The sequence below is a fragment of the Falco rusticolus genome, chromosome 8, assembly GCF_015220075.1.
Source record: "Falco rusticolus isolate bFalRus1 chromosome 8, bFalRus1.pri, whole genome shotgun sequence".
Taxonomy (NCBI): Eukaryota; Metazoa; Chordata; class Aves; order Falconiformes; family Falconidae; genus Falco; species Falco rusticolus.
This window is the reverse complement of record NC_051194.1, coordinates 13,568,320-13,587,809: the sequence shown is the minus strand read 5'-3', so window position 1 is coordinate 13,587,809 and position 19,490 is coordinate 13,568,320. Positions and strand designations below refer to the sequence as shown.

The window sequence follows — 19,490 nt, the reverse complement described above, 5'->3', positions numbered from 1 at the left end:
TTACCATATAATGATTTGGTACACCTTCCATTTCTAGCCCTATCTTTCCAATTCTTACATTCACGTTATTCAGGCAGTGTTTAAATTATTTCTGAATTCTTTATCTTTTTCTTTACAGTTAGACCATCTAGATTTAGAACAGTTAATTACTGCAAATTAACATTTTTTGTATAAAAGTTGTTTGTCATATTTTTTCAAAGTAATTTGATTTGCCACTTCACAGAAGTGGCTTTATGTTTTGCGTAATCTAAATACATCACTGAATGTGGTTTTAAAATGCATACAGTTGCAGTAATAACTGAAGCCTGGACGTTTCCAGCCTAGCTTAAGGCACAGAGATGCTCTAAGTGTACAGACTATATACCTGAAGTACATGATAACATAAGTCACATAAATAAAACTACTTCTAATTTTGCAATCATCCTGTTGTTATTGTGAGCATTAATAAAGCAATTTCCCTCTGGAAAAGAGGGGGGAAATGTCAGCATATTATGCAACACTTCATAAAACTGTTTATACAGATTTATTCAGTTGGGTTTTTTTAAATAAATGTGAACTGACATTGCTAACCTCTGCATGTTTAGATAAGGGGAATTTTTTTCTGAACACAAAGACTTTTTTTAAATGTACTGAGTGTATTTTTAAAACAATGAGTAATTCTTTACTCAGTAGTCTTTCTATTACGTAAGGTATTCAGTCAGCATGCCTGACAGTTACAGTGCACTGCTGTTACAGGGTGCCAAGTCACAAACCAGTGACACTGTCAGACTGATGAGGTTTTTCTATCAGAAATTTGGGTACTACATAAGAAACATTGAACTTTAATATGAGACTGAGATTAAACAGCATATTAATAGAGTTGAATCACAAAAGAAGTGTTGTCTTGAAGAACAAATGTAGGGCTTAGCCAGCTAGGAAGGTTTAAACAAATAGAGGTACCTTTGCAATTCATTGCCCTCCTGACCCACTGTTATAGCTAAAATAGCACAGAGTTGCTAAAGGAGAGGAGATGGCACGGAAAGAACAAGCAGAAGCTTAACCTGCCCTCAGCTGCACTTAACGTGGTGGTAACTTTCTTCCTCTACAAGCTGTCTCAGCTGCTGAGTTTTTCCCCTACAAGTTTTTGATCAAGGAAAAGAGTCTGACAAGGTTTAACTAGAAAAGTTGAATAGTTGTCCTCAGACCTCTCATTTTCAGAAAACTCCACTGCATTATCAGGGTTTTAAGACAGATACGACCATATAATTACTTGTTTCACAAGTAGTTGCGCCTAATTATTTCACCTATGCAACTGGGCAGGCTGAGGATGGAGTCTCTGGACACTGTATAGTCTGGTGAGGAACTGGGGCCACAGCATCCTCCTTCCCAGGGGTCCAGTTTCAGAGTCGCTGGCTCAGGTGTGTGTGCTGTTCGAGCAGGAGTGAATACTCCGTTCCATTGTGCCAACAGTGCCATCCATTACAGTGGCACACTTGGAAATGGCACAGTCAGCTCGAATATTACTTTGCTGCCTGCCATTTCCCACGACAGCCTCCAAACTTATCACTTTACTAGTGAATAAACGGAAGAGCCTGTGCGGTTTTTCCACTGTCATATCCATAGATGTCTCTTTTGGAAAGGAGGGGTGGGATTAGGTGAAGTGTGTTGACTTGAGCCAGTGTGAAGCCATTGATAAATCCATGTGGCCCCTTGCAGGCCAGTTTGTGACAGTTTCCAGTGCACTGCCAACAGACAAGGTCACTCTCAGTTTTTAGAGTAAGGTGCAAAGATGCATTAACAGGGCTGCAGGCCTGAGATAATACACCGTGCTCCAAAGCAATGCTCATTAGCTTAGGCTTGGCTAATGCCTTTATTTCCCCGCTGATTTACTGCTGGCTTGCCTCTGGCCTTTTCAGTTCACAGCAATATTTGTTTGTTTCTATTTGAAGAAGACATATAATGCATCTCTAGCGAGGGTGAATTATTGCAAAGGTACCTAAAATGAGCCAGTATTTATTATATAGAGCTGCACCTTGAACCCTACGCAGTAGAGGTACTTCTAGTATAAAACACGAGTAAGAATGTGAAACATGTTTACAACAAGATGTAAAAGGTTTTGGAAAAAAAGAGGAATTTTAAGATGACTATGTGCACTACTCAGTTAATAAACAGAGCAGGCTATTAAAACACTAAGGCAACATGAAGCTCTTAAAATTTCAGTCTAAAATTTCAAATCCTCACTGCTCTATGTCACTGGAGCTAATGCTGCCACTGGCAGATTTCAGTGAAAGTATTCATCCTTTTCCTTTCCCCTCCGAGGAGAGTTTTGCTTTGGTTTGCAGTATGGGTAAAACTGTAGGGAGATTGATTCTTGATCCAGGGTGGGAAAGTATTCCTTACACAGTTTCTAGAAGGACATGGAATAAAAGTAGGCATGGATTATAAAAGCTCAACCTTTCTCCTAAATTTACATTCGTGACTTATCCATGAAAAAACTTGCAAATGAAATAGCACCGGGTGCTTGGGCAGCCTCTTCGTGTTTTGTTGAAAACAGAGATTTGATAGGAGTGAAATTTGAGGAAGTTCTAGTTTTATCCTGCAGCACTTTGCAGAAGCAGTCAGAAGGTGATTTATTTCTACGGTCTGTGGTGGTATTCCACATGACATCTGAATAAAGGTCAAGTCATCTGCGTGAGATTTTATTTCTGCAGCCGTGCTCCTTTGAATGCCATGTTTAATTAATGTAAGACCAGTGCATGTACACTCCATTTGTTTAAAGCACGTTATCCTTTTTGCTTTTCTAGTGCATCTACAAACCTGCCATCCACCTGTGACCCTGAATTAAAATACACTTTTGGTTGCAAAAAAGAATCCATTAATGCAGTTTATATCATTATTTCAAATTGTGGGGAAATAAGGCACAAAAAAGGCAGACTGTGTACAGTGAAGTAGAAGAAATGTATATAGCTGCAGTCCAGAAAGCGTGCCTGGCTAGTGAATTTGGTGAATTAATTTCCCAAAACACATCAGCTCTAAAGAGTTTGCCAAGTTTTAATTGAATGGCCATGAGTCAGCCAATTTCTATCCAAAAAATAAGTTGTAACTTTAAATGTTATGTATTAGGGAACGTAACCTAATTGTGCCCTGAATCTTGAGATCACTGGATTGTGTATGCTAGGGTGGCAGTAAGTGGTAAATATACTATTACAATATAGAAGACGGCTGTTTGTCAGCCCCTTTGATTTATTTATAGTGTCTCAGATGATCATGTTTTGTTTCTCTTTGCAGATAGCAATGCATCCTTGTGTCTTATTTAGGGCAAATCGATTTCAGGTGATCCAAAATTCATATCAGAAGCATTTACATAATCAGAATGGTAGTATCTCAAACTGGTAAGAAGGGGGATACATATTTCAAATCCCTCTTTTCTAGTTTTTGCCCATCTATAATCTATCCGTAACTATTAATTATGATGCTTTACCTTTGTTTTTTTTGCTCTTTAGGCTATAAGAGTTCCTAGATTGAATCAATTTAATACTTCCAACACTATTAAATACCCCCAAAATTGCTGCGTTACAACACATTCTAAAGACTTTTCCCCAATATTTCAAAAATATTTTCCCCTCAGAATCTTCCCCCCGTCCCCAACAGTGGAAACATTCTGATTCCCAGGAGAGACACGATGCAGGCTCCCTGCAGCATGCCACAGAGGCTGCTTGTCTTGTGTGAGGGTGAAGACAGAGCAAAGTTAATGAGTAGAATAGCCCAAGCAACCTAGGAATAACATATCTGGCAGTATTCATAATAAAATATTGTCAATGGAGCATATGAATTAGGCATCCACTTAGACATGTACAAATTGAATACTATCTTACATATATTCTTTTTTTTTAAGAGAATTAGGGTTTGTTTTGTATACATGTATGTTAAATTTAATGAAACAGTCCTGCTGGACTATGAAGCCCTATGTTTATCAGTTAATTCACTTAGTTACTTATTCTTTTGGATACTAGCTGCTTTCCCAGAGTTCTGCATGTAGAGAACCAAGAGTCAGTTTCTCACATAACTGAGGAAAAAGATTAGGATTGGTAAGAGTATGCCTAAATTTTAGTATGTGCATATATATGTAGAGACTTAGATGTCTATATATGTGAATATATCTTTTTACTCCTTAGATAGTAGTCTTAAGAATTGAGAATATAAGATTAAATTACAACATAGAAATTCTGTCTTGTTTATTCTTACATCTCCCTTCCTTTTTATAGAAGTGTGGGAGACTTCAGTTTAGTTTTCCTCCCCACCGAAAAAACTTGTTGAGCCTTCTCCCTAAACTTCATGCATCTTAAAGCTATGTACAAAAAGCCTTATGTGCCCATCCTTCTCGTGGCCTGAAAATGTACTCAACTTGCTGGTAATACCGATGTCAGAAACAATGCTTTTGGGCTGGCCTGAAGGATGCAACAGTAAAGGTCATATAGCCTATATCAACATGATTGTTTCCTTGTAATGTTTTGTTTGGGCCACTTTCTGTCCCTGTGTCCTTTGAGTATCTGAAGGTTCCTGCAGGTAACTGGAAATGAAGGTCTTCAGAAATGGAAGATTTTAGCTCACGTTTTGCTAGATGGAATTCTGAGGGTTTATACTTTCAAGACACAGCAGTTCTGGGTAGGAAAAGTGCCCTTACATAAGTTTAAGTTGTTGCCTGGAAAGTCTCTTGTTTATTAAATTATCTGACAATACAGCCAGAGAAGACCCAAAAGATGATTCCACGTAGGTGTTGTCTGAAGAGGGCTAGCTATTGGCAGGGATGATTCATCAGCTTTTATTTCTTCTTCCTTTTTATATCATGAGGCATATACAATATACAATAATCTGCAATTAAAAAAAAAAGTGCTATATTTTGTCTCATTAATTCATTAATAGCTTTCTCAGTTGTGAGTAGATCACCCTTCCTGAAATGTATCTTACGAAACTTTTACAAAGTTGAACACATTCATATTCTACATAAACACCTACCATGTTTGCCTGTTAGTAAACTATTTGTTTCTCTTCTTTCCATAAAATTATGTGTGTCAGGAACAAACTGCATACTATTGCCAAAAAACCCAGTCTTTTTTACATCATTTTAAATGTGTTCTGAAATTCTACTGTCCATATCTATATTTTATGTGTGTGTGTATATATTGCTATAGGACTATAATATGTTTAACTAGTCAAACTCAAGTTTGGTTTAAATTTACAAGCAAAAAAGCCCCCAACGTGTCAGGGAGAAAACTATAATACAGTTTTTATTTTCTCTAGAATTAATGCGTACGCAAAAACAATTGAAGTATAATACAACACTTGCAATGATGCATAATATTGGTATATATTTTGCAAACACAGAAATTTACTTAGAAACAAATCTTGAAATGACTAACCATGTCTTGGCAACAAAGTTTCTTCAGTCTTGTCACTAGACTCTCCCCAGAACAGCAGACTCTTAGCGTACAAATAGGAATGTTCTAATTCAGTCAACAAATTCCGATTATTATTATTATTTTAAAGCAGAAAACTTTACATTTTAATAATGTCAGGACTAGTTCCTCTGAGCCTTGCAGTATTATAGCCATGAAACTGGTGGTATTTCAGGCTTTTAGATCAGTTCTGAACGTGATCATAACTAGTAGCTTTCTAGATCTTTTTTAGTTCAGAAATTCATTGTCAAAAGTTAAAAAGGCATCTTTATTTTATTTATAATTAAAACTCATCTGTGATTTTCCACAGGAAAACCTCAAGGCTTTTCTTTTAATTTTTTTTGTTGAATTAATCAGTTTCTTTCCAGTGTTTTATCTGGCCTTTGTCACTGCTCCCATAGTTTTTCCTTGGCCCTCATGCTGCTTCTGGCCATGTTAATTTTTGGGTTGGCCCCAAGGACTATGCTGCTGGTGTTCCCCAAAATCACAAGCCTAAATCTTTTGAGACGTGAGCATATCGTGGTCAGACGGATAAAACACTGGCAGACTGCCATACAGTCCACCCTCTCTCATGACGAGTATATCCTGTATAGTTCTTTGCACACTGGATTTAACTTCAAACAAGAAAAATAACATCTATGTATTGTACAGAAGTCTGTTTTAGTGGAGCAACCTCATCAGCCTTATTTTTACTCTCCAGTTCATATGTCAAAACCATAACTAGATCCACCAAATCACATCTTGGACATTTTGCCAGTTGTGATGACGATCAGATGTTCCATTCATTTTACGTCTTTCATGAAGCTATCTTGTATAAGCAGTTTCACTATATTTCTGCAGCAGATTTTTGGTGCTAGGTCTATCTGTTAAAGTACATTTTGTAAGACAGCGTAACAGGAGACTTAGCTTATGGGCATAATGAACGTTTGATGAAATTTTGGTCGTATTTATCACAGGTGCAAGAGAGCACCTCTTAGGATGCAGGTTCTTGCTGATGTGTTATTCATTTATATCATCTATAATATCTTTAATTATATAGACATAAGTGGGATGATATTTTAACAAATAAATAACAAATACTTCACCAGACCAGTATTAATAAGAATCTGGGCTGCCTAACACCTTGTTTCTTGCCAAAATGGTAGCATTTAGAGCTGTTGTTAGCTGGTGCCCCAGAAGACTTCTATTCCAAAGCACTTGCCTTTGCTTCCTCCTAAATGTCTCAATGGTAAAAAATTGTCGTTGAAAATTGCAACTGAATTTTTAAAAATTCCAGTTCTGCATTGCTTCCTTCCTGTTAATTTTTAGTGAAAGATTGATATTTTTCCCCTTTTATTATTTATAAAATTTGTTTTGTAAAAATAAATACTTTCAGAAAGTTCAAAGATATTAATTTTTTTATTTTTTCAACTTTTCTCCTAGAGAAGTCGTTGATGCTTACCTTTAACATAAGGGAGGTTTCTTCTTTCATGGAAGAATTTGATTTTTAAGATAGAATCACTTACAAAGAACTGTTTTGATCTGAGTGAGGGTTTTGCAATCTTCTGGAGGAAAAAGAAACCTGTACCTGAAATTTCCAGATAGGAGGGCAACTACCTTCAAATTTCATCAATGTGAACCTTATTCCAATTTGAAGACTTCCCAGTTAGAATTCTCCTTAACTAATATTTAGCTCCACCACTGTGATAAGTTCTTGCAGGTTAAAAAACCCCAAAATTGTTTCCTCCTTATGTGTATATGCATGATTCTGGTTTTGGATTGAGAGTGAAAGTCTCATTCACAGGAAATCACTTGAAAACGTGGCTAACCTTATATTTAAGTCCCATTAAATTAATGTATCTGCTTAAGTAAAGTTACGAGCTCATTTCCTGCATCAGATATCTATTTACTTTTTATGATCAACTATATTTGCTGCACTTGAATGGAAATTACATGTAGTACAACATCATGGCCTTACTTATATAATTTATTCCTTCCACTTTACCAGGGTTTGCATTGGACTGAATTATCTCGTCCAAAAGTGAAATAGGAGAAGACGTTTTTCTACAGAATCACAGTGTACTCTGTTTTTCTTTTTTGGTGGGCTAAGGTTATTTATCTTCTTTTACTCCCAAAACCCCAGGGATGATTTTGGGGTATTTTAGAAGATGTTGGTGTAAGGTTCAAGCTGAGGACAGGACACCAGTAGACCATTTCTCCATTTTTTCCTATACTGTGCCATAATTCAAACAAGCAGTCCTGATTTTGCCTATTTTGCCTGTTGGCTTTTCATTTAGAACATTAGATTCTGTGCATCAGTTTGAACAAGTTCATGTTTCTTGATTTATATTCAAATGTCATCAAGCCAAAGATACTTTAGCCTTTTTCATTTTATGTGGGCACTTATTCTGAATGTCTTAAGTAGGGAACCTTGTGTGGAAGTAATGGATGCCAAAGGAAAGTGTATGTTTTCAACCATTTCTCCAGAATCGTACAATCCTTACAGCTAAATTGTGGATGTGTTCCTAATGATAGTGATCAAGGAATGACATGTATCAGAGGGTAAAACTGGATGCCTAGGAGTCAAATTATAAGTAGTTATAACAGTGTTGCAGCTCTGTGAGCAGATCTTGCACTTTCTCTCACTTTATTTTTAAATTCTCACAGGTCTCTTGGGTTTTTGCTTAGATTTTTAGGCTTTAAAAGATCCTAAAGAAAACCCTGATTTAATTTGCAGAGTTTCTCTGGATTTTCTGGCCTGAAACCAATCAGCCTGACCCAAATCTTAGGTGTATGATGCAGTCTGAGCCAATCCATGGTTTCATCAATAGTTACTGTGGTACTGGCGATAAATTTGGTGCTGTCCAGACAATGGAAATGAAGCAGTTGTTACATTCTTAGGGCTGTTTCAAATGTGGATATTTTGAAACATCAGGCATTTGTGCTTTATAAGTTCATATAGCTTTATCTCAGTAGACTTGCTTATCGTGTCAAAAATGCCTGTAATAGCTTTAAGCAGGTGCCATTTGAAAATCATTAATTCTTTTTTCTTCCAGAGTGTACCTAGCAGCAGCTTATACAAGACTATCTGCCTTCCGCACGTTGTCTCGTGTAGTCAGTGCAGTCCCCAGGCATCAGTGGTTCCCAATCAATAAGTCAGACTTTGCTGATGAGGTGGAAGATCCCTATTACATGTAAAGTGCACTTCATACTTCACCTAATCTTGCCAGAGATGTTGTGACTAGTCAGGAATGGGATGGTACTGGTTTTCCAAGGAAATCTGAGCTGCTGAGAGGTGGGAAGCTAGGCTATAGATAGTACCAAGGTCTTTATCTATAACAAATTAAATTATATGTCTAGGCATGTCATGTTGGTCTTCATTGCAAAAGGGATTTTTATTTCTGTCCCTCAGTTCTTAAAAATGTCAATTTACAGGACATATAAATGTTAAGCCCTAATCTCAGGATATAGCTGCTGAGCCCTAATCTCAGGTGTTAATCTTTTTAACAGACTAGGTATACTTCTGTTTTCCCTTCATGGTTTAGCTCACCGTATTTTGCTTTTAACTAATGGCAGCCCTACTTAACAAAAACTTTTGAATTAACAACTGTTTTGTTTCACAAGGTTTTTCCATCAGAAATTCCAGCCCTGCTGTCTATTTTATCCATGGTTTCTGAGCCATTCTGCCTAGAATGAGCCATCAGTACCTGCCTGTAATTGAAGGTTATAGATGAAAATAAACAGTATATGAGGAAGGAAAAATGTCAATATTCTATCTTTCCAATTCATCGCTATAAATATACCTCCTACTATAAAGCTGTGTTTGGAATAACAGTAAAGCTTTATCACCAAGATGCTGATTTAGTTGACGTTAGTAGTTTCAGAGATCTGGTCATCCTCGGACGATTCGTAATGTACATACGTATGTGTGTGGGAGTTGTAATTGCCTTGTATTTTACAGTTGCTAATGTATTGGTGTAAGAGGAATTCCTCAAGAAAGCCATCATTTTGGAGTTTCTAGGTAGCAGGAAGAATATATAATGGTAACATTTCTACACTTTCCTGTGTATTCCCTTTGTTTGAGGCCAACAAAAAAGGTTGTGGTCTCTTTCAAGGCTCCAGAGTCAGCTGTTCTTCCAGTTGACCTGGACCTACAAGTGAACATCATTTACATCATATATTTTTGTCATCCACCTTTAAGACGGATTTATAAAAACCCCACCCTCTTGCATGGTTGCTGAGCTCCAGTCATTTCTCTTCCACTTCTGCTTTCACCTTTTCTTTCCATGGTACTTGCTGCTGCTTTTTTCTTCATGTTCATCTTCCCTTCCTTTCTTGTCCCTGGGAATTTCTCCATTAAGTTTGAACTCTTTTGTTCACCATAAAGAGTCTAGTTCTATGGTTGAACAACCCTTCAGCACCAAGAGATCTTTTTAACTTTCTTCCACCTCCTTCTGAAACCACTTTTACACTTACTTTTCCCCCAGAATAATTTTAACAATTGTTTTCATATCATCATGTCTTCCTTGGTCAAGTGACCAGCTGGAAAAAACACATTTACATCACAACGTTATGTTACCTTGAGGAGCAGAGCAAGGCAGTAACAGCACCTCTGAAGCCAGAACATACCGATGCTAATTGTTGGCTTAGAGGTCCCTATATCTTTTAATTAGTTGTCCTATTATTACCCTAGAGTGCTTTAATTTTAAATGAAAGATAATAGCTGCCTTATCTCTAAGGAATCTGGTCTTGATTTTATTAACTTGCAGGACAGAAGAATAATTGGCACATATCATTGTCCAGAAATGTATTCAACAAAGGTATCTTTCATTGTTTTCTAATGTTTATATCCTCAGAGACTTAAAATTCAGGTCCTGACCACTTATGGTCATTAAAGATCCCATGGCACTTTTTTATAGCGTGGTCATCTCAACCCCAAGCACCTGGCCAAATACCAATTTATGTAACTGTTCTGCTTACCTAACATTCCCCACCACCACTCACCCACCCCATAGTTTCAATTGGCTACAGCATTCTCCATTGCCTTGACTAAAATGTAGTGTATTGTTCTGCACTGTCAGTCACCACATTGCACTTCACTCGGAAGTGAAGTGGTTCTTCTTTCTAATGCTTGTAAAGCGCTTTGGGATCCTTTTGAATGGGCGGTGCTGTGTACAATAAATGTAATTCATTGTCATTCTATCTCAGGCTTCACTTAGTTACAAAAGCATGTTTTATTTAGAGTTGGGCGAACCTACTTGATGGAAAGAACACTCCCAGCTCTCTCTAATCTGACAAGGAACCTTTTGTCAAAGGTTGAAAACTTAGGTTAATTTCTTTCTTTCTTCTTGTTGTTGTTTATTTTTTATTTTCACATTCATTTCTACTTTTGGATTGGAACTTGGGGAATTTTTCAGATTGGGAATTCAAAATACCATGAAAAATGCAGTTCTTGTTATAGTCAATCCACTGTTCCAGGTGCAGGAGGGTCACATGAGTGCTTAAGAAGCACCTGACCTCTGTGGTGCTTACCTGGCTATTCTAACACTTGAAGGTTCGCCCATCGCTAATTTTGCATTATTTCTTCTGAAAAATTCTTGAAATATTGAAAAATGCTGTGCTTCAACTCTGATATCAGTGTGATATGTGCAGAAGAAGACACTTTGCCCTGGAAGGTAGTTTAAAATATTGCCAAATGTTTTTTCTGCTCAGCATCGCTAATCTTACTAACTGCTGCCAAGATTACGAGATATCTGCCACAATTTGCTGTGTTAAGAAATTTACTGAAATGAGAATAGAAGTGACAAAAGAATCAAATCAAAAAGTTAACTGAAGGAGTGATATCATGTCGGTAAAGCATGTCTGTATCTGACTATAGTAGACTAAAATGTTTTTTCTTGCATTTGTGTTGCATTGAAAGTATATGAGTGTGTAAAGAGCACTCAAATTTCTAATATCATTGCAGATCAAATGGATAAAATGTTTAAAGTAGTTTCATCCTAAGAAGATTTAAGATGTGAACCAATCTGTTGGCACTAAAACCTTTCCAAAGATAGTATCTTAGCATGCACAACATTGAGGTGAAAATAACCCACCCTCTGGGCTAAGGGGTAAAACCGTTGTAGTAGTGGATGTTATGCCAAGCTTCCCCTGATGTCATGGAAACTAAAATTTTTATTCTTTTCTTAAGGCTATGTGAAACTATCAAAAATGTAGTTTCCAAATGGCTTTGCACCCCTCTTGTAAGATACTTTCTTTTTTTTTTTTCTTTTCTTATTTTTTGTCCTTGGGATCAATGAATTGCCAAGTGCCTGTAATTGCTTTTCTTTCCAGGATACTGAAAGTCTTGCTATTTGTCTGAAATATACCAAAAATGGCAGCCAATTTTTTCTTACCCCGAATATCATGGAAGAATTTTCTAAATAGCTCCACTCACGATAAGAAAATATTTGAAAGCTCTCTTTAGAAGTTTCATGGATCTATTTGAAAGGATTTGCATATGTTTGCTTTAGTTTGTATTACAGTAGCAGAATCCTCTTTTTGTCTTAGTTTTGTCTAATGCAGAGGAGAACTGATTGGACCACCTGCCTGGCTGGCACACAGTGCTTCCTCACCATGCTCAACACCATCCTATGGAGGCCTTAAAGGATATTTTCTTGAGTTCCAGCTCAACTTTCCCATTTTTCTAGTGCTTCTCAAAAAAGACGGAATTCCCTGACACACTAGAAAATTCAAATATTTTGTATGGCTTTGTTGAAAAGCAAGCAACATTTCATCTAAAACTAAAATATAAAGAAACTAGAGGGGTGCAAACTCACAGAGATTGGTGGGGGGTGAAGAGAGGGAAGGAAATCTGGCATCTCAGCGATGTCAGTTTTTATGCATCACTTGAACAGATGTAATCACTCAAATGGCAGTGTTTCAGTAGGTCTGAAGTACTTTGGTGAGTAACTGACTTCCCAGTTCATAACGCTGTGCAGTGGATGTTACTAAAACCCACTGCGTTTTCCACCCAGTTCTGTCACCATGCCATGTGAAATATTACGTAGGGATTTTTTTAATAACAGCAAATACGATGCTATACTGGGTAGTGCAGCAAGGTACCTGCTGCTGACTGCTGGCTTCTAAACAATACAAAATAGACTAATGCCATCTTATTGTTTAGGAACCCACAGAAGTCACAGTTAAGGCACTTTCAATAATAACTATGGTGTATATTGTATACATGATTAATAATGTGACTGAGTTACTTTTAAAGGAGTTCTGGCACAGTTTCATCTCGTATTTGGCCTGGAGTATATCTGTACTAGCATCACTAAGTCAGTGTGCTGAATTAGCTGCTCATTAGCTATTATGGCTTTTTAAAGTATTTTTATTTAACTATAATCTGTAACTGCACAGTTCAAAAGATGTACTTGGAGGGAAGACTGAGGAGGATTAGAACTTCCTAAATAACCTTATATTTGTTTTCTATAAATGGATTATTTTGAAGTTCTCCTACCATACTTCAGATCTACTCCAGATTGCCTAAGAGCAGAATTTACTTTCTCATCTTTGAAATCCCATTGATTGTCTAAGGGGTTTCTTTACAACAATGCATTAATATTTTTTTCACTGAGCTGCCTTTAAAAATATATATAGTAGCTAAAAGTACCCATTGAAACAACTGTCGATGTACATTTGATGTGATTACACTCTGTATATGTTTTTCCTTGCTTGAAATCACAGATCTCTGCTATCCCGGCATTCAGGTCTCCACAGCATGCACCGTATTTACAAAATTCATTAGCGCTGGGGAATGGAGTTTTCACTTAGATGTAGCCAGACCCTGTGGGTGCCTTTGCCCCAGTAATCAGGAGTCCTGTTAGGGACACAGGGACTGAAGGCTTGCATTCTCTGTGCAGTGCTCGGGGCCTTATTTCAGAGAGGCAGAGACACCTTGTGAATACCTGAAGGTTTTTTTCAGAACAGAAGCTTTCATTTGAAAGAAGAGAACCCCAAAAATCAGACCCTTTCCCCTCTGATTTCCCTCTAAAAACCCTGAAAAGTTTAATACTTGCCCCAGATAACTCTACCCAGTGACAGAATCCCACTTTCAGGAGCTGAGCATATATTCCATTTCCAGGTATTGCTTCTGCTCACTGACCACGGGGGCTAGGGCAACACCGGTTACTCCATTGTAATATACTGGCCTTACTGCTCCCTGAGTTTTTGTTTTGTTTTGTTTTGTTGTTTTTTTAAAAAAAAGACAATAAATACAGTCACGGCTATGCTTAAAGTCTTTTAGACAGGCTGACATCCAATGAATTAGTAATGTTAGATCTAGCTAGCCCTTGTCAGCATGGCTTCAGTTTGCAACTGATCGCGCTTCTTTCTCCCTGTTAAATCTGTTTTCTTATTTTTTACAGATGGATCCGCATGAAAATATTTTGCTGAGCACACTTGAAATTAAAAATGAGATGGCTGCCTCCGAGGCTGTGATGGGGCTTGGGGACCCTAGAAGCACTATGTTGGCGTATGACACTTCAAGCATCCAGTACCGGAAAGCTGGCTTACCCCGGCACAGCTTCGGTCGCAACGCCCTGGAGCGACATGTGGCACAGAAGAAAAGTAGGCTACGGAGACGTGCATCTCAACTGAAAATTACCATTCCTGACTTGACTGATGTAAATGCCATAGATAGATGGTCGCGCATATTCTTCCCTGTTGTTTTTTCCTTCTTCAATATTGTCTATTGGCTTTACTATGTGAACTAAGAAACAAAGCCACGCAGGAAGCAAGAACTGGATTTCTCTTCAAATCGGTTGTACAGCCAAAAGTGGGACTTAGAAAAATTCTATTCAGGACAAAAAGTTATTTTAAAACACCTTAGTTGCTGGCCCACTCTATGGTCTGTTTTTATAATGTTTTGGTTGTATCTGCTAAATCGTAAATATGTTAAGTTGTAGTATGGACATATCCCCTTCTCAAAATATAAGTGCATTTTGAGCGTGAAAGCATAGGATTTTGACAATCGCTTTTCTCTCATTGTCCCTCACTCTCTTTTCTTTTTTAATTGTCTTTTTCTTTTTTTTTTTTAATGGCCATTTGAGTTTAGTGATACACATTGTACAACAGCATTTGAGAAACAAGTTCTAGTTTCAACAGCAGTACATACCATTCCCAGAGAAACTGCACAGCCGAGCCATGCATCTACACTTAGAAGAGTGTACTAAGTTGTTATCGTGCTTATGAAACATCCACACTTTACCTTTTAAATGTGTAAACTTGAAAACAAGTAGTGCCTATCATCTTTCCAAGATTATGATGGTCAGAGGTTTCCCAACCATATTTAGGTATTTCCTGTTATTTATTGAAAGAACTAAACCTTTGACTGGTAATATTAGGGTTGGGTGTTTGCACAGAAACTGAAGCAAAAAGCACTAGTTTTGTCTGGATTTTAAAGAGAGAACACATGTTCACAGTCAAAGTGGCTGTAGTGGTGACCAATCGAGGAATGTAGCAATGGTATAAAAATGCATTAATTCTGAATGGGGAGATACGCTGCTGTTTTGTGTTGGGGAAAGCAAACCATCTGTCCAAAGTGCCAAAATTGGTTGGCCAAATAGTAATTCTCGAGGTGGCTGAAGGAAACCAATGGTGCCCTGCCTTTCTAGGGTAGGGAGAGCTGGAAAGCAGTTGTAAAATACAGGGCCAAGGGGAGGGAAGGCTACGTATATGTTAAAGTGTGTGTATATACACACACAGACATACACACACACATATATGTATACTGTGCAATTGAATGTTGTCAGTTATAGTACATACCTTAGTCTGAAATACTTATGTGGAGTTGTGTGATTTCTTCCAAGTTTGCAATCTTTCCAGTGTTGTGCTTGCTACTGTCATTACGCTTAACACCTCACATCCAGTTTGATTAAAGGTATCATACCTCTTTCAACAGCAACCGTCCAAGCATATGTATTTCAGTAGAAAAAATACTGAGTGTATTTTCTCAGTCTGGATTAGGCAATATGGTTTCGCTTTTGATTTTTTTTTTTTTCCTTAATGCACTGTTTTAAAGGGAAAAATTTGCTAAGCCATCACTTTAAGAATTTAATTACACTCCTGAATGTTTCCTGCTTTAGGGTGATTTCCATTGAAAAAGTAGCAAACTTCAGTTTTGCTTTAGGAAACTTTTCTAAATAAAAGGTTGGGTTTGTGGTTTTTTTTCAACCCATAGAGCTTTAGTCTTACAGATGAAATAGAATAGACAGAAAGTAGTTTTATAGCCAAAGCAGAGTTTCCCGTTTAGTCTGTTGTGGAACCTTTTTCTGTAATTAAAAAAAACAAACAAACAAACCACTTTGTAAGAACTGTATAAAAAGTATAAATTCCTGATAGCTTTTACTTAATCCCCAATACTGTTTGACACAAAGTATTTCATGAAGAAAAAGCCACATCTGTTGTATCTATGCTACCTCTCACCTGTGTACAAATTTCTGAAAGAACCTAGAATTCAAGTAGCTTCCAAATAATAAAGGAATTTTTTTCAGGCAGATACTTTTTTCCCCCATTAGGTATTCCTTTGGCGATACTTTAAGCTAGTTCTTAAGAATATTTTTCATAAAATATTTTATTTGAACCTTTTGTTCTTGCTTTAAAAGAGTGATTTTATTACAAGTTTCTGTGGGGTTTTCCCACATTTGACAGTGAATAACAGTGATAGGAGGAAAACAATTTTGGGAACTAAGAGGCCAATTTCCTGACTTTGTTTTGAGCATATCATATGCTTATTTCTGCCTCAAATCAGAGAGAATATTTTTGAGCCTGAAGTGGGGTTTGCCAGGCAGACACAGCACCTGTGGGTTTCAAGGGATCTGTGCGTATGTTGGTGTACTGCCTCCAGGCTCAGGCTCTGCAATACGTAGAGGCAGGCTTTCATCATGCTGTTAACTTTCCAAGTCAAAATGTTGCTTTTTGTTCACATCCTTAGTTTCTGAGTGCACTTCATGCATAACGCAGTAAGATTTGTAGATGCATTTGGAATTTCAACTGATAGGTATGAATCATGCTGGAATTGGTTCCCAATTCTAAGAAAAGGAGCCACATCAAAATTCAGTATTTCTCTTCTAAGTCTGTTCTTTAAAAATGCTATCAATTATCATAAATAAAAGCAGTCTTATAGTATTCTTCTGTACAAGCTTTTCTTTCATTTCACAAATTGCTGCCAACTCCTTTTTTATGTCACAGAAGCATAGTGTGAATACAGGGAGCTCACAGCCCGTTTGTGGTTGATACACGTCAAATATAAAATCTTACAGAGAATATGTTGACTCCACATTGGTTTACTGCATCAGCTGTTATGAAAACCACAGAGACTGAATCCTAGAACTGCACATTAATTTATCTGAAGTTACAGTACAAGCCATAATACTCTCTGATGTCGCTATTCAGAGAGTGAAAGAAAATGTCTGGTTTCTGCTCAGGTGTCACTAGGAAAGATATATTATCTGGGGGGAAGGAGCACTTTTGCTTTTACTACATCCTTCTGGCTATTAATGTGATGTATAAAATTAGCAAAAGAGAAGGATTCTATCATTTTGTACTAAGGCTTAACACTGTGATACAAAAAGATGGGGGTAAGACTGGCGAGACACTGTCAAGGGAAAAGCGTGACTCGAGCCCAAGGTGAGCACTTACTCCTCTTCTGAGATACTTGAGTGAAAGTGAGAAATTATGCCAACACACATGCGATACGGGGTTTCCTATGTGTGCTACCCTCCAGGTAAACGAGCATAAATTTGCTTTTACTTTGGAATTGACCGAACATGAATATTCTAGATCTTTTTAATCGTGCTAATTGTTGTTAGTTTCAATAAACAAAATATCTAAGTTAATAATTTAGATAAACCTTGTAATATAATTATAGTTGCACATTTTATTGTTCTCTTAGACATAATAGCCAGCAATTAAGGTGTTTTTCATCTTTGTGAAATTCATGGGCAAATTATGACTATAACATGGCACAGTTTTAATGAAATCTTTGAGATCAATCTGTAAATATATACTGTACATGACTGCTAATAGGTATGATACACATTTTCAGAACTGAAAATTCATGCAACATATTTCTGTGTTTGCATAAGGAATGTTATGTTTCTATCCTATCACACTGTAATGACTGGGAAGAAAGACTCAAGCAATGACATTGTGGCCATTTCTTTTCTCATTCCCAGGGGAGGAAAACAGAGTCTTAGAAACAGCATGTCACAGAGTTCTTCAGAGAGTTTTTCATTCTATATAAAAAAGACATAAAATCTGTAAGGTACAAAAGCACAATGCATAGAGAAAATGAGTGGTGGTCTTACACCTGGGGAAAAAAAATTCTATTTATTTCAGACAAATATGCATTGAAATTAAACCTCAATTAATTTTCACTGTAATTATTAGACTGTGTTCCAATTCTATATTATAACACAGTACTAAACATAAGAGAACAGATGTTAAACATTTTCCAACTATATGTGCATATGGACATATACCTACATGTCTATATGGACATATGTGTGTATATATACACGTTCTGAGTATATATATGCACAGACATTTATGTGTTGGCGTGTTAAAGGAATAAGCTAATAATAGTTTTGTTTCTACCATCAACCAGTGTATGAATATATTTTTGAGAAGAAAAGGTTAATGTATTTAAAAAAAAAAAAAAAACAAACAACTTACTATACAGGGTAACTGGGCATTTCTATATCAGCAGATCAATGCTTATAATTCGTATGGAGCATTGCACCGTTTGACATGATGATAGTACTGTACCTCCTAGCATCTGAAATTAGACTAGTCCTCACATTGCTTGCCTATTTCTTCTCTCTCTTTTTATAACAGCATTGTCCACTAGTAAGTTTTGAAAACCAACAAATTCTTTAGGGAACCAAGGGAAAAAAAAAAAGGCAAAAATATTAACTATTTCTATAAAATAATCTAGGGTGGGATGGCCAGGGTACAATACTATATCAGTAGTGATCATAACATTTTGCTATGTGTACATAGAACATACAATGTGAGCAACCATAACTTAAGCTGAACGTGTGTAAATATTATCAGATTTCTTAAACATTTTTAACTTCTAATTTGTACTTTATGGTAAGGCAAAAAGCTAATTCTACTTATGGTTTAGGTTAATGTGTCCTAAAATTATGTAAATAATTAAATAAGCTGTAAATGAGCAGTCGATAGATACAGTAATTGTTTAGTGAATTTTTTTTACTAAGTACAATAATTGCAGTGCTCTAGCAGAGTAATTTAAACACCCTTTTGCATAAACAGATTTGGATTCCAGATATAAAAAAGTACAGAAGGTACTGTGGTGTAAAATAGCCATTGCATCAATGTTACTGCTAGAACAATTGATTCTTTTGTATGGTTAAAATGTTCAGGCAACGGAAGATAGTAGCTTGGCACTCAGTACTCGGATTAGCGTAAAAAATAGGGCCTGGTTTTCACTTACAGTAAGGCACCTTTATGTTGCTCCAGTGAGTGGAGAGGTGGAGGAATCCAGGGTAAGTGAGAATTCAGCTGTTGGTGATTTCATTACAGAAAGCCTGCATATTGCGTCTGTCTGTTTCTGAAATCTGTATCTTTTATGGTATCTAATAGTAAACTTATATTTTTCTTTAAAAAAAAAAAAAAAGGTTGTTTGACTGTCGTTAGATAGCATATTCCCCAAAGCCAAAGAATCTTCACTCCAGAAATTGTTTAAAAGGGAAATCTAATAAGTCACTGCTTAACACCAAAGGTAAAGCTTAATAAAATGCACTAGGAACTTTGTCCAAATTTTTAAGGAGCAAATGGAATGTTGATTAAAAAGACTGCCCTATTCTACTTTGTAAAAATAGTAATAATTTAAATATCCATTAATATAAAATTGAAATAGATAATCTCTACGAGAATATGCAACACTAACATTTCATAAGTATAAAATTATTTTCTTTGTAAGTGCTTTGACAAAAAATGAAACTTAAATAATGAAAATCTCACCTCTACTTTCATACTAAGGTTTGTATTTTTTTAATGTTTTTCAGA

The 19,490-nt window shown here is 36.6% G+C and overlaps 1 protein-coding gene across 2 annotated transcripts in view; it reads left to right on the top strand.

Annotated features, from left to right (window-relative positions):
• The window catches only part of GABRB2 (gamma-aminobutyric acid type A receptor subunit beta2), a 171,174-nt gene extending 152,721 nt beyond the window's left edge, over window positions 1-18,453 (top strand). Inside the window, exons 11-12 of one of the 2 annotated variants that reach the window (XM_037398489.1) lie at window positions 10,184-10,234; window positions 13,823-18,453. In XM_037398489.1, coding sequence (XP_037254386.1) covers window positions 10,184-10,234; window positions 13,823-14,170 — 399 coding nt within the window. In that variant the 3' untranslated portion in view covers window positions 14,171-18,453. The remainder of the gene's footprint in view (window positions 1-10,183; window positions 10,235-13,822) is intronic. The other variant, XM_037398490.1, reaches the window with a different exon arrangement.
• Window positions 18,454-19,490: the final 1,037 nt, after the last annotated feature.